We start from the raw sequence: 15,248 nt of genomic DNA, 5'->3' as shown, positions 1-15,248 counted from the left end.
GAGTATTGATCTTAGCTGGCTTCCCTTTTTCGAGGGAAAAAAATATGCAGGCTAGAAAAGGGATTTGAATTTGCTTGTCATTTTTTATTTCTTAATGACTAGTGTATATTTTTTTTTTCTTTTCTTTTTTTTTTTTTTTTTTTGTTGTTGCTTCTTCTTCTAATTAAAGAATTTCTTTAATGGCCGATTAGATGCATATTTTTCCTTGAAAAAATCCTTTCTGCTTGTTTTTATATTTTAAAATCAATATGTTGTAAAACAGTGGAATTGTTTTACTTTCAAATTATTCCCAATTTCTTTAATGGTATATGAACATGCTTTGTTAATGTTTTATTTTTCTTGTCCATAGGATTGTGAAGCTATAATTTAAAAATATAGAAGTCTTATTGAGTTAATAACTGCTATATATATATTTTTTAAAGTTAATTTAATTTGTAAGAAAAAGAATTAGATTTTCATAGGATTTTTAAGAAAGAATTGCAGGCTTAAACTGTGTTTGTTTATTGATGATCCGTTAATTTATTAATTTGAGTGAAAAAGGTTACTTGCTGAAATTAAGTGCTGTGAAAACATTTTATGGGGATTGTGTGTATATAAAATGATTTTACTAAAAGCACTTCTTGCGTTTCTATGAAATATAATTGTATTAATAAATGATTGAGAGGAAACCTAATTATTTGCTAGATTAGCAGTTGTAGAAGATTTTCATTAAATATATTAGTTCTCCTCGTAAAATATTAATACTACTTATAAGGAAGTGGTTAAACTTGCTGTGAGTGATTAGTCCAAATGTAGTCAACATTTTGACGTTGGCTTTGATGATATTTATAAACTGGTATCCCTTGCAAGTAAACATGTGGCAATGTAGCAGTTATGTTTTAAATAATTGTTTTTAATTATTTATCATTATATATGGTTGAAACTGAAGAATTTAGGTTGATCCATTCTTATATTAAAAATTGAATATTTTGAACATCAATTATGCGATTGTGATTTTATTAAAGTATTTATTTTGTTGTCAGAATATTTCATTAATATTAAGAGGTTAACATATAGAATTTATAAAATATTTCTGTAATTAATGATGCTAATAAAATGCTTTGTTCAATATTTGAATGATTTTTATGTTACAGGTACCAAGAGCAATTACCAAAGATAATTCATTCTAGAAAACCCCCATATATTACTCATGAAGAATTAATTCAAATTGTGAAATGGAAACTCATGGTATGCTGTAAATTTCCTCTTTTTTATTATTAGTTAAAATAGTTGAATGTATGTTAATATGTTATTTGCTTTTAACTTGCAAAAATCAGTTGATTCCCCAGGAACTTTCTCTTTTATTGTTTAATAAGAGTGTTATCTATCCCTCCCCTTCTGCATAAAATTGTGGGCTTAAGCAAATGCCTTGCATGGCAATGATGAACACCACTTACAAAATATTGTTACCTTAGCCTGGATTTAGCATTTTTACTGAATCTTTTTTGTAATTCTTGTCAATTAATCTCGAGCATAATACCTGAAAATTGAATCTGTATTTTAGACTGCTTTTTCTACCAAATGAAACCAAGATTTGTGGCAGAATTACGATTGTAATCACAAAATCACATGCCAAATTTTATATATTTCAGTCTCATTGTGCTTTTCAGTTATTGCATTTATATGCTTTTGGTATCAAACTGACAGTCAACTCCTAGTTGGATTTGATTTTTTTTAATCTTTTATCTTACCCAATTTTATCCTTATAGCTCTTTCTTTTGTAATTAATATGATAACTTATATTCAGACAGCTTGTCAGGCATACTTACTCTGAATGTATTTTGCTCAAAATTTGATAGGAATCTATAAATATATCAAATTTTATTGATTTAACTCCACATTATCTAGTTATGTTCACTTTCAAACAATTTCACCACAGAAAATCCCTAACTTCAGAGCCATTAGATGCATGGAAAATATGGATGTGATGCTAAAATGTTTTGAGGAGGTTTAAAAGTGAAGATGCTTCAAAATCTTGAGTTGGATTTTTTTTTTTGATTACTTCATTTTTTTTTTTTTTCTATACTTCATATAGAATAAAGCAAGAACAATTTTTTTGCCGTAGCGTTATTTAAAATCTACATAATAATTTTATGTTACTTATATACATCTTTGTATTTGATTAAAAAAATATTTGAAGTAGCTACAAAAAAAAGTTTTTATTATTTTTCTCATTTGTTCTTTTTACTTATTTATTATATTATAAATCTAGATATTAAATGTCTTCATCTGCTGTTCTTTTTAATTGCAAACAATTTTGTGGCTCTTTTTGTTTTCTTCCCCCTCACTCCAAAACAGCGGTTCTTAACCTATGGGTCGCGAAGCATATTTCTTGGGTTGCGCTGAGTCGAACCAAAAAAGTTAGTAATACACCAAATTTCAGACGTTTTAGAAATGACGACTTGAATAAATATCAACAATCGAAAATGAATGTGATTAACAAGATCAAAAAATATTCCCTGCAGATATTTCCCTGCAGACGATGTTTTCAAATATAATTGGGTTCGAATGCCATTTAATTTTGATGTAAGTGATTTGCATGAGGAATTTGTTAATATTAATCAATTTTAAGAACAATTAATAGAAATACAAAGTGACCAAGCACTTCGATACAATTTCTACAAAAACACTGAATCTTTATGTGCTTTCTGGTTAAAATTAAAAACCGAAAAGCCAATAATTGTTAAAGAAGCCCTAAATGTATTATTGCCCTTTGTAACAACATATATGTGTGAGGCTGGTTTTTCGGCTCTGTGTGTAATCAAAAACAATTACCGGAACAAGTTAAATCCTGAAATAGATACAAGGTGCTCCTTGACAAGCATTCAACCGAGGTTTGAAGATCTTTGAAAATGTATTCAAGTACAAGGTTCTCATTAAAACTGTATGACTTGCATTTAAAATTTAAAAGACTTAACATATGTATTGATATTTCTTTTTTTTTAGGAATAAGTTAAAATGTCAATTATTTTCAAAAAGTTATAAATTTATTTTAATTTGGTCAGTAAAAATTATTAGAAACACTTGATTATTAATTAAATTTTCCTTGGATCGAAAAGTACTTTTGTTTATCTTTATTATTAAAAAAATAAATAAAAAATTTGTAAGTTAAAAAAAATCATCAACGTAGGATTGAAGATTTTTTAAAAATACGATCTAAAATAAAGCAATGAAAAAATTTTGACTTTTTTTTGGGTCGCGACATGAACATATTTCTCAAATTTGGGTAGCGGCTTAAAAAGGTTAAGAACCACTGCTCCAAAAGAACATTCAAAACTAGCTAAAGGATCTTGGTTTTTATAGAATTATGGGGTGATTTAAGATGTATTTTCATTATTATAAATATGTAATAATAATTCAAGATTCTATAATATTTCATATCCAGATTGTGCTATTAGTATCAACACAAAATTTGATTAAATTAATCAAGTAAATAATTATCAAGTTCTAAAACATTAATATTTCATGTTTTTGGGGATATAAAAGTTTATAAAAACTAGTACATTAGAAAAGCAATTTGAAAAGTTACTATCTTGAATTATTATTACCGTTTTTGTAAACATTAAAGTGTATAAAAAAATAAATTTTACTTTTCATATTTGTCATTTCTTTGGTTTTAAATTGCTATATATAAAATCTGTTTTTAATTCTTTAAGCTAATTTGCTATATGTTGTTCTGAAGAAAAAATTCAATATAATTAATTGTAACTAGACTTCTATTACTAAAGAAAAGTTTATAATTAGTGCAGTTAGGAAAGACAATGAAATAATAATTGATATAATGGAATCCATTGATTATTATACACTATCTCAAAAACAATCTTTGTAGATGTTTTTGATTTTTAAATTTAGTATTTGTTGCATATTTAAGAATATTATCATTTGTATTTTCTTTATTCTACTAGGGAAAATGAGATTTGTGTTTAAACACATTCTTTTATTTTTTTAATCTTTTAAAAATTTAATTGTATTAAATTATATGAACTGCCTTTATAATTTCATATTTGATTGTGGTATTTGCTGCAATATTTTGTATATAATTGGCATTAGTAACCAACTCTAATGATGATTGCAATGAATTTTCTTTTTAGAGAGGTAAATTCCGTCCACGACTTACGGATTTAGTCCGTATCAATACAGAGACTTCAGTTTTGGCGATTAGCAAAAAAGCTTTTAGGAAGCAACCTAAAGAATTATCTCAAGCAATCACTGCTCTTACTAATTTGAAAGGAGTAGGACCAGCTACAGCTTCAGGTTGATTTTTTTTTTCATTCCTTCTTTTCACAAAATAATTACTTAAAAATTTTTCAGACAAGCTGATTTAAAAAATTGTGATCTAATTAACAATACACATTTACTGGTCTAGTTTAGGGCTTCTGTGTAATAACTAAACATAACCCAGTTATTGATTAAGGCAAGGCTTTAATTTCCCTCCCCTCACTTTTCTCTCTCTCTTTCCCTAGCAGCCTTACTTTGACTTCAGTTTTATTCATTTTGTTCTACATTTAATAAGTAAGCAAATGAATGTAGTATTAGTTGACAATAAACAAAGAAAAAAGTAATCCATTGTGTAACATGTGCAGAAATCAATTAGCAATTGAATTATCTTTTTGTGTTAGTATGTATGCAAAAAGGACATTAGAAACAGTAAAGCATTCTGTTTTCTAATATTGAAGTGTGGGAAAATTCATTCAGATGCATGCCTTTTTAAAAATAATTTTTTGTCATTTTAAAAGGATCGATTTTCTCTGAGTATGTGACTTGATATCATATATCTAATTACAGTGTCCTTGTACAGAGAGATTTGTCATTATATGTGCAATATATAATATCTGCAGACAAAGAAATTGTGAATGGGTGGGCTGAATATTTGAGAAGACCAGGAAATTGCTGAAATTTGGAGCTGTTTTCACTAACATTTAATAAAAGCTCGGGCTCTATTGGACATATCTCTTCTAGTGATTCCTTATCCCTGTTTGATAAAGTTTAACTTATATAAAACTGAATTAAGGATTATTGTTGCACTATCTTTAAAGTATTACGTTTTAAAAATCTTCTAAATGTCAATAACAGTACATATTTTTATATCATAAAGTCTATGATGCAATCTGTTAGGTTCTAAAAGCATTGCACCATTTGCGAGTTATGTGACTGTTCCATGATGCTCAGTTTTAAATTCCGTAAAAGCTGTTACATTTTATTTATGAATGAATGTAAATATATTATGAGTAAACATGCTAGTTATGAGCAGTGATGATTAGCCATCTTGAAAATTGACTATTCTGCAAAAAAGTTATATTTAAAAATTGCATTCTTAAAAAATGCAAAAAAAAAAAAAAAAAAAAATGGTTGATTTAATGTAGTTTAAGTTTTCTTAAATGTTTTTCCGAATTTTGTACTTTTATTTTATATTTTAATGATGATGAATCAACAGTCCATACATCATTTCCTCAGTAAAGTAAATCTGGGGAACAAAGCAATGAATTTTTTCATTACTGCCATATAATCAGCCATGCTTAGAATAAATTTGGCTCTAAAATTTCTGGCTTTGAATTTTCTAGCTTGGAAAATTTTTGAACAGCGTTCAAACCCAACATAAAGCAACCTGCATTTTTTATTTTCAAATTTTTCTTTCAGTAAAGACTATGTAAATGCAAATTTATGAATATCTATATTATTCATCATTTTTAACATGCAATAATTAATTACAATTGATCCTTCTTTATAAAAATTTCACCAGAGTAACATTTTAGAAAATTTTATGTATACATTATTTTTTCACAGTGACTTCTAATTAAAGAAAATGAATACTAATTAAACTAAAAATGTTCCTGATGAGACAATTAGAAGTGAAACCAAAATTCATAAATATCTAATGACAGAAGGCAAGAAACAAAAACGAGAGAATAAAGGCAAATTTTAGATAGGAGTAAAAAATTGAATCAAAGGAATCATTTCAGGAAACTCAAGCTAGGGTAGTCTAGAATCAGACTACTACTTTCTTTTTAGAAGATGCTGAAGTTGTAACTAAAGTAGAAAGTGCTATCTGCTGTTTCCACATGAATCAGTCAGTTAGTTGTGTGTGTAGTGGGTTCTCGTGAGCTACTCGCAGACCTGCTCTGACTTGGATTTTGTTTGCTTGTTGATTCGTTTCGTGTCTTTTCATGTTTATATTGTCTTTTTCTTTAGTGTCGCATTATCAGAGGAAAAAGTACATATCAAGATTTTATGGTGGGAATGCAAGTAAATTAGATGGGGGGGGGGGACTGAGAATGCAACTTTAAAAAAATAAATTCAGCCCTTATTTGTGAGCCAATATATATTAGCATCAGCAAATGGATGTTAAAGGCTATGTAAAAGCAATTACTAAACTTCAGATTTAGCTGAGTACTATTCCATAACATCTATTTCTCAAAAACCATCTTATATTTATTTGTTTTTGAAAAAATCTAATTAAATATTTTCTATTAAAAATGTTACCTGAATTGATTTTGTTTTTTAATTTTCTTATTTTAGTATATTTGCAAGCCTAAGATTCATCGACATGATCCCCATGTTGGTTTGTGATTCGTTAATGAAAAATTGAACTAAATACAATATAAGAAATTGTTGATAGATGTTCAGCAGCTAAAAAAATATTTAATTTAAATTTTCAGAGAATTTTGCGAGTTATTTAATTTCAAAATATTTTTTTATAAAACTTGTGTAGACTTTATATAGTTTTATTTCTAGTTTCTACTACATGGTGTGTAGCATCTTGAAAAGTGTTCAATTTTCTCAAAGTGCAAAGAAAGCCCCCCCCCCCCCCCAAATTGTTAAATATATTTTGAAAGCATGTTTACCAGATGTATCAAGAAAGAAAACATACACAAGGGAAGAATTCGGAAAAGAAAAGAGTACAAAATACGTGTCGTATTATACTTGTTTCTGCTCAAAGAAAAAAAAGTTCAATTTTTAGTGTTTTAGATGTTGAAGTATTAATTAAATTTGTGTCTGATAAGTGTCAGAAGAATATGTAGATTGGTCTGATCAACAGAGAATAAGAATTCATTAGGATGATTCAATATATCTTTTGGTGTGCCAAAAAGATATATGGAATATGGCAGAAGCTGCTCTAAAAACACCTGCAGTGAAGGCTCTGTAGTAAATTAAACATTCAATAATCATTCTCGTTAATTTTTCGTTTTGGTATAATGGCTTAAGTGACCTATTAAAGATATTTTTCTGTACTATATTAAGTGTGTAACTACATTAGTCAGTTTAATAAAATCTTGTATGAGATTTTAATTTGAAGCAATAAATTTTTAATGGTCATGATTTATTTCGTAGGGTTTTCCCCCTCCTTTTCTCTTTAACTGTCCCTATTCATTTGAAAATTATTTGTTTGACTAATCTTGTGAATTCTTTAAATTTTTACTAAGACTCTTCCCCCTGATCCAGTGCTTAAAATTCTTAATGAAATGGGGAAAAAATTGAAACTTTCAATTTTATTTTTCTATTATTTTATAAGTTTTTTTTCTTTTTATAAGTAAAAAAAAATTATTATTCTGAAGGAAATCTCTCTTTACATATAAAGGTTTGACAGATCAACGCACAGCATAAACCATTGATGTTAAGATTTGGAAAATATTTTAAATTTTATCTATAAAATATTTGAAAAATTATTTTTTGGATATTAGAGGCCTTGCTAGAATTAGTTTTTAAAACAGGGTTTCCATGCCACTCGGAGAACCTGGAAAACAGAGAATTAAAAACAGAAAAAAAAAAGAATGCAGTGGAATGTAAAAATATTCATAGAAACTGGGAAAATACAGGGAATTTTAATTTTCTTATGCTGATCTATAAAGATTGCAAGAATAAAATGTAGTTTCCAAAAATGAAATAATACCATTTGCGATTATGTAATATGGAAACTCGCCATTTTCCTTCCCTTTTTTTTCTGTAATTGCATGAAAGTTTTGAATAGAATACATTATTCTGACAGGAACATCCAATCTGCAGAAACAGCTAAATGGTGTTTAGTCTACCATATTTGAGTTTATTGAATGGTTTGTTTATTATTTGAGAAACTGTCAGTTTATTCTAGGTAGATTAGAGAATTTTTCTAAAGAAATGAGCTGCTATTTTTAATACAAATTGTACAGATTTTTAAAAAAATCAATCCTGATTTTACAGAATTTGTTTGAGGAGTTTCTCAGAATCCGTTTGTTGCATACTGCTCATTTTGTAAGATTATAGACCTAAATAATATGAGAAGACAGGCAATTATTAATATTAATTTTGTATCTAAAGGAATGAAAGAGGTGATATGTCAAGTCCGATAATGTCAACTTTATTGTCGGAAAGTAAATTGATTTTGAACTTTTTAGTTCACAAACAAGCATTTAAAGCTGAATTTTTAAGAGCATTAAAACTTGTTGTGTCACATTCGTTCTTTAATACATTCAATGATGTATTTGAAATATTTTAACATACATTCATTGAAAGTTAAACAGCTAAAAAATGTATGTTAGGTCATACAAAAAAATGTATCTTATTAAGGATTAGCTCAATGAAACTGATGGTTGAAAAATCTGTAGGAGTTGCAGAAATTGATGCTGAAATACATGAATTGGCAAAAATTAATAAATAAAAAAATAATCTTGCTTTGTAATGCTTTTTTAATAATCCTTAAATGATTTGTATTATGATAAAAAAAATGTTTTGCATTTTATTTCACCCTAGTCCTTAGTTTTGTGTGACTTACAGTAAAAAAGCATGAGAGGTAATTTATTTCTCCCTCCCCTTAATATATAAATTTTATCTTGCTAAATTTTAGATAATAAAGATGAAATTGGTTTTTTGTTTGGTTTTGTTTATAAATATAAACCTTCTTTTAATATGCTATTTTGAATAATGTTGAATTGTTGCTTCCTTCCCTTGCTTTTTCCACTTCTTAAAATCATATTGCTTAAAAACTAGCACATGAATTCTATTTGTGCATTTCCTGGTATCTTGAATATACATACAGGGAACACAAAAACATGAAGAATTTAAAATTTTTATTTGTTTAATTAAGAAATAGGAACATAGTTTTAATGTGTTTTTACCATAATGCCAAAACAAGCTTTATTGCACAAAAATTATTTTTACATTGTTTTAAAAGTTAATTCAAATAAAATTAGCTTTGTGATGGTACCAATTTTGTTTGAATGAATGTTTTTTAGTTTTAGGAATTCTTTACCCAATTTGTAGCAATGATTTTTATGAATTCTTGATAAGTTTCTTTCGTAGTAATTCATAATGAAATTTAAGACAGTATCATTGAGCCAGGTTATTTTACTATTATTGATAAAAGAAAATAAAAACTTTCTGTGCTTTAGTATAAAAAAAATTAAGCAGTTCATTGGATTAGATTCTTTATACGAGTTTTGTTAAATTTTAAATAAATGCAATATATTACCTCACACTGGCTTTAAAAAAATGCCTCAGTTGGCATTTTTTAAATTTAAATTTTTTTTCTAACTACTGAGTTGGCATCCCCCCCCCCCCCAACTTCATAAATTTATTTTTTATTTATGAAAATTAGACTATAAAACATTTCATTTCTTCATGAAATATATAATCACATTTTTCAAGGCTTTTACTAAACTTCAGAAATAAGAAGAGGTAAGACATTTTTTCTAACCATTTTTGAATGCTGCTATACTTTTTTATTAAAAAAATGACCTAAAAACTCATTTAGAAGATGTCATTGTACTCTTTTCAATTTTATGACAGTTTTGCCAGTCTTATGACAGTAGCCATTCTGGAATGCTTTAATTCTTAGCTTTATAAGACTGTAAATAAAATTACTTAATATAGTGAGGTAGTCCAGGAGGAAATTTACATTTTCCATCCTAGCCTTGTCAAATCTTATTTGATGTTGCAGATATAAAAATCAAATTTTTCTCTACTCAAACATACTGTGCTAATTTATTCACTTTCTTCTCCATAGCTATTCTTGCTGCTGCTTTTCCAGATGATGTACCTTACATGGCCGATGAAAGCATGTTATCAACTCCTGGCATTGAAGCTACGGATTATACGTTAGCAGAGTACATCAACTTTTCCGAGCACATGAAAGCTTGTGCTGAGAGACTTAGGAATTTGGGTATGGAAAATGATTTCATTTGCATTTAAAGGGAAAATTTCTCTCCTTTCCCATATCATTCAGAAGTTGATATAAAATTATAACATATTAAAAATTATTTCTTGTTTTCATTTGATTTTTTTATAAAATTGATGCATTAAAAAAATTTTTCATTATATTTTTATAAATTGTGTTTAGAAGAGACATTCTTTTAAGAAATTTTGTTAAGGATCTCATACGTGCTTTGTTTTAATATTTTCATTTTTGATATATTTAATGAAATTTGAGAATTTTGTTGTACTGTTTTCTTATTCTTCTTTTCTACTCAAGAAGGTTTGGAATTTAATTCATAATGCAATTATTTTTAGAACATTTTATAAAAAATGAATTGCATCTTGGCTTTTTATGAACAAGTAATTGCTTCAGCTTTTGAGTGAAATAATGCTTGAAAGATTTTTAAGTACGAATATTTTCTTCTAGTGAATTCATTTTATAAAAGTATAAAAAAAACATTTTTCACTGCACACTATAGATGATAAATATATTTTACTGTGGTATATCAACTTTTTTTTTTAAACCTTCCTTTTTTAAAATATTAGGAATTTTATTTATCCTCCTTCGTGTAGAGGTAAAATTGCTATATTTCTTTGTTTTTTATGGATTCCTATTAATATTTTTCCCCTGCCGATTCTTAGATCCAAAAGGCAATTGGACCCCACACAAAGTTGAATTAACTTTGTGGACCCATTACATTGCCAGAGATTTGAAGCCAGAGATCTTGGAAGGTATGCCACCTGCTAAAAGTAATATAGAGAGCTCTGAGAATGGAGATCATGCTGAAAATAAAAATGGTAGCATGGAAACGAATGAGAACGGCGATGAATCTTCTAATGCTGCCGTCCCAAATGCTCAGGTCTCTACAGATGATGAAAAAGAGCTCCCTCCATCAGAGGAGAACACTAATGATTCACATGCAGATTCTGGGAAAGAGAATGTTGGGGATTCTGTTGATGTCGCAGATGAAGACACCGCCCAAGGCGCAGCAGCAGAAAAGAGTCCGCCCGACGAACCACCAGCGAAAAAGCTGTGTGTGGAGCAGTAAGTCCGATGAACTCGGCCTTTAGTTTGCACAATTTTATTCAGGACATGCAATGGTTGAAAACAGGGAATTAAGAGACTCCTATTTTTTATACATAGGCTTTCTTGTATTTTTGCTCTCCATCATCAGTGTGTGCCATTGTCTGAAATTATATTTATTATTGCATGTGGATATATCTTTGGATCTAAGTAGGCATATATATCTAGTAATTCAAATTCTATTGCATGTCTAACATGCTCTCTCATTTTATTTGCACTGTGAGACAAAATACCTGAACCTTTTGTGCCGAGATATCACTTATCCTAACTGTCAAATTTTTGTCCCCATCTGTTGTAAACAGTACTAATCTGATTTTTAAAAATTAATTTTAAACATAACTTGGAATATTAGGTGTTATTGATGGCTCTGCTGATGTGAAATTTATATTGGATAGTAATGATAAGCTAATTATAATTCTGTCTCTTGATTTGATTTGTCTTTTGGAAAAGAAAATAGTCATCTTATGTTTTCTGAATTTAAATCAAAAGTCTTTGAAGAGTTGTGCAATCTATTAAAGCAACTTAATTTTGCTTTGTTTTATTTAAATTGCATATTGTATAATTACTGAAAGGTTTGCAATTTGTAAAATGTTGCAAAAAGCAAAGATATTTAAAATATCATTTATTTTATATTCATTCACTTTATTTTTAGACCCCTCCCCCATTAATACGTGTTGCACAAAAAAATTAAGCAAAGAGTTTATTTGCACTTTTTAATTTAAGTTGTAAGAAATTCACGAAGTAAATTTTTACAATGAAGATTTTTTATTTAATAACCCTAAAGTGTAATTGAATCCTTTATTTTTACTGTAGTATTTTCATCAATTTCTTTATAATTTATATGGAATGTGATCCATAATTATCTTGCATACTTATATTTTCTCTTCTGCATTATTATAGTACTATATATTATTCAGTGTACTTAAATTATACATCTTTGTATGGAAAAGGTAATATGGAATTTGTGTGATACATTTTTATTCTCTTATAAGCACCAATATTATTTATCTATAAAAATTTAGAGTGAAATTGTGCATCAAGTGTGATTGCTATTTACGTTTCCATTTTCCATGTTAAACTAGTATTATTTAGAAGCTAATGTATTTCAAATTTCCGTGTTTTTGTACCAGACAAAATATTGGCATGAACAACTGTTGTAAATGTGAACACCGACTTTGCATCTTTTTTCATTTTTTTTTTAATCTGTGTATCAATTTGTATATTTTTTAATGACATTACTCATTGACATTATGTGCCTACAAATTGTATGTGTGGGCATGAAATGTTTTGCATTTACTGGAATTACACCAAGATTTTTAGAAGGGGAAAAATCTTCAGAATATATTATAATATAGTTATATTTAGTGATGGTGGAAAATTCCTTTACTTTGTTAGTAACACTTGGTGATGGTTTTCCCCATTAGCTTTTTCAATTGAATTGTATACAGTTATAGAGTATGTGCAGGTTACTTCATACCTGAATAAACATTGTTAAACATAAACTGATAAAAAAATCTTTGCATATATGTTTAAATGTGAATGTTTGTACCGTGTTTAGTCTCTGATGGCCTGGCCTATTTGCTTATGCATTAACCAAGTGCATAATGCAATTAAATTTAATGAGTGTTTTCATAGAGCTTATTTATAAAACTTCTGATCTTGGTGAATTATATAAAACTTTAAAAATGGCTTTGTGAGTCCAAAGACAGCCAGTGAAAACCACTGCCTTTTATGATTTTTTCTGAAATTGAGCAGATTTCAGTGATTTAATTACTAATATAAATTTTTTCTAAAGGTTTTTCATTTTCACTGCATAATATACATATATATATTTACTCATCTCATTGGCTTGATATTTCCCCCCTGTTTCTTTAAAAATAAAAGTGGTGTATATGTTGCAATTCCATTGTCTTTGTATTCATGAAGTGTATGCTTTAGGAACTTACTTCTGACACATTTCAATACTTTTCATATATGTCCACTCCTGTGAATTAATACTTTTGAAATGTTATTTTGGTAGCAGTCTTTTGCACCATTTTTAAAAGCATTCCAAGCCAAAATAGATACCTTCAACAATGGCACATTCCATCTTAGGTACTTTCATGTGTAATGCTGCATTCTTTTCCAATATGACATTATAGATCATAGTTTTCTCCCCCTCTTTGTACATAATTTTCAGAAAAGAATGTGGTTCTCAAAGCATAATTGGCTTTGACATTATTTTTTTTAAAAACCATGATATGAAATGCAGCCAAGTTTTAAATGTAACCTCACCTTTTCAATGATGTGTATCCATTTCTTGACTACTTTTTATTTGGATGTTCTTTGTGCTATTTCTTGCATTAGGAGTAACTATAGGGGACAAAAGGCTTCATCTCAGGAATTCCATGTTCACTAGCTGCCACCTCTGTGGTACTATAGTACACTATTTGCATATTTTTTTGTGCTGCTGTATGTGAAATCTTGTGTAAAACAGACTTGGTTTTAAAGCAAATCTTGGGGTTGCCTGTATTGCTTTCTGCAATGTGTAATTGATACTATTGTATTCTTGATTTTCTGCATGGTATTGGTTACTTCCATTTTTCTCTATATTTTTATATATATTTATATATGAGATTTGACTTTATAATTTTGATCTACCATATTTTGGAATGCTGGGACTATTGAAGCACACAATGTTAATGTATTGTATTTTATAACTAATTGATAATTATATTATGTTTTAATTCTTGCTGAAATTTATCAACCTAATGCTGGAATATTAAAAGTTCTTCAAAAGCTCTTTGGTAAATTTTTTTATTTTTGCAGTAAGGATTTTAGAAAAATTAATAAAAAATAGTTATTTTTAAGTTTTTAGTAGTAGTCTTTACTCTCAGCTTTCTAAGAAATGGGTTATTACTTATCTTTTGCTGTTGATCTGCACTTTTGATAACATACTTTCCCCCCCCCCCCTCCCTTTCTTTGAGGACCACAATTTGTGTAAAAAGATTAAAAAAGTGTGTATGTGTGTGTGCGTCTTCTACCATACAAAAAAATGGTACTTTTTGTATAATGAGATTAACTGAGTAAAATTTCTGAAACCAAGATCTGAATCTGACGGGTCATTGTAGTGCCCTTATAAAAATGCCTTTTAATATGATGAAAAAAATGTCGAGTAAAAGCCTTTACAATGATACCTCATTAGATTTAAGCTACAACTTTTCACATTAATAGAAGTGTATACAACATTTTGTGAAATTGTATGGCTCACATGTATGACATGTTAAATGTCTTGTTAATTTTTTTATCTTGTTAGAGACTGAACTTTCCTGGAAATTTTTGAAATACACCTGTTCTCTAATTGGATTGTTCTTTTGGTAGATAGGTCTATTATTACATTGATTAAGAAAACTTTTTAATTCTAGTATCTTTAAAGATTTTCCCCTTAAGTGACTTTTTAGTTGTTCCTGCTACTGTTTCTGTAAGATCAAGATATGTATGAAATAAACTGTTTCTATTATTTCGCTCAATTATTATGTATTTTGTTTGGTCTTATTAATCCATAGTTCATTATATATGTAAATTTAATAAAAAAGATGAGTTTAAAAATTTATAGTGCTAAACTACAAATAGTTAAATCTCTTGTTGCCTACAATATAAAAATAATAGTACTTGTTGATTGTCAAAATTTAAATCTAAAATAAAGAAACAAAATCTGTAATGGGTTTATAAATTAGCAATTACATTGTATCCAAATTGATTACTGACCAAGAAAATTTTGTATAATAGAATGAAGAATTGTAGACTTAAAATATGTTATGCAGTTTTGATGTATACATGACAAACTCCTGTGGCATTCTTTTTAGTAGGCACACATTTGAAAAATTTAAAACACCGCCTCATACTATATACACTGGTGTGCAAAACTTAAGCAACAATGTAAATTTTAAGCAGGTAGCCATGAAATTGTAGATAAGAGGTT

General features: G+C 28.1%; 1 protein-coding gene across 1 annotated transcript in view; it reads left to right on the top strand.

Annotated features, from left to right (window-relative positions):
• The window catches only part of LOC129981046 (uncharacterized), a 28,603-nt gene extending 13,807 nt beyond the window's left edge, over positions 1-14,796 (top strand). Inside the window, exons 2-5 of the mRNA XM_056091659.1 lie at positions 1,134-1,227; positions 4,131-4,293; positions 10,016-10,171; positions 10,846-14,796. Coding sequence (XP_055947634.1) covers positions 1,134-1,227; positions 4,131-4,293; positions 10,016-10,171; positions 10,846-11,252 — 820 coding nt within the window. The 3' untranslated portion in view covers positions 11,253-14,796. The remainder of the gene's footprint in view (positions 1-1,133; positions 1,228-4,130; positions 4,294-10,015; positions 10,172-10,845) is intronic.
• Positions 14,797-15,248: the final 452 nt, after the last annotated feature.

This window comes from Argiope bruennichi, chromosome 8, assembly GCF_947563725.1.
Source record: "Argiope bruennichi chromosome 8, qqArgBrue1.1, whole genome shotgun sequence".
NCBI classification, from domain to species: domain Eukaryota; kingdom Metazoa; phylum Arthropoda; class Arachnida; order Araneae; family Araneidae; genus Argiope; species Argiope bruennichi.
Note: the sequence above shows the minus strand (reverse complement) of the source record. Positions and strands in the feature narration are given on the sequence as shown.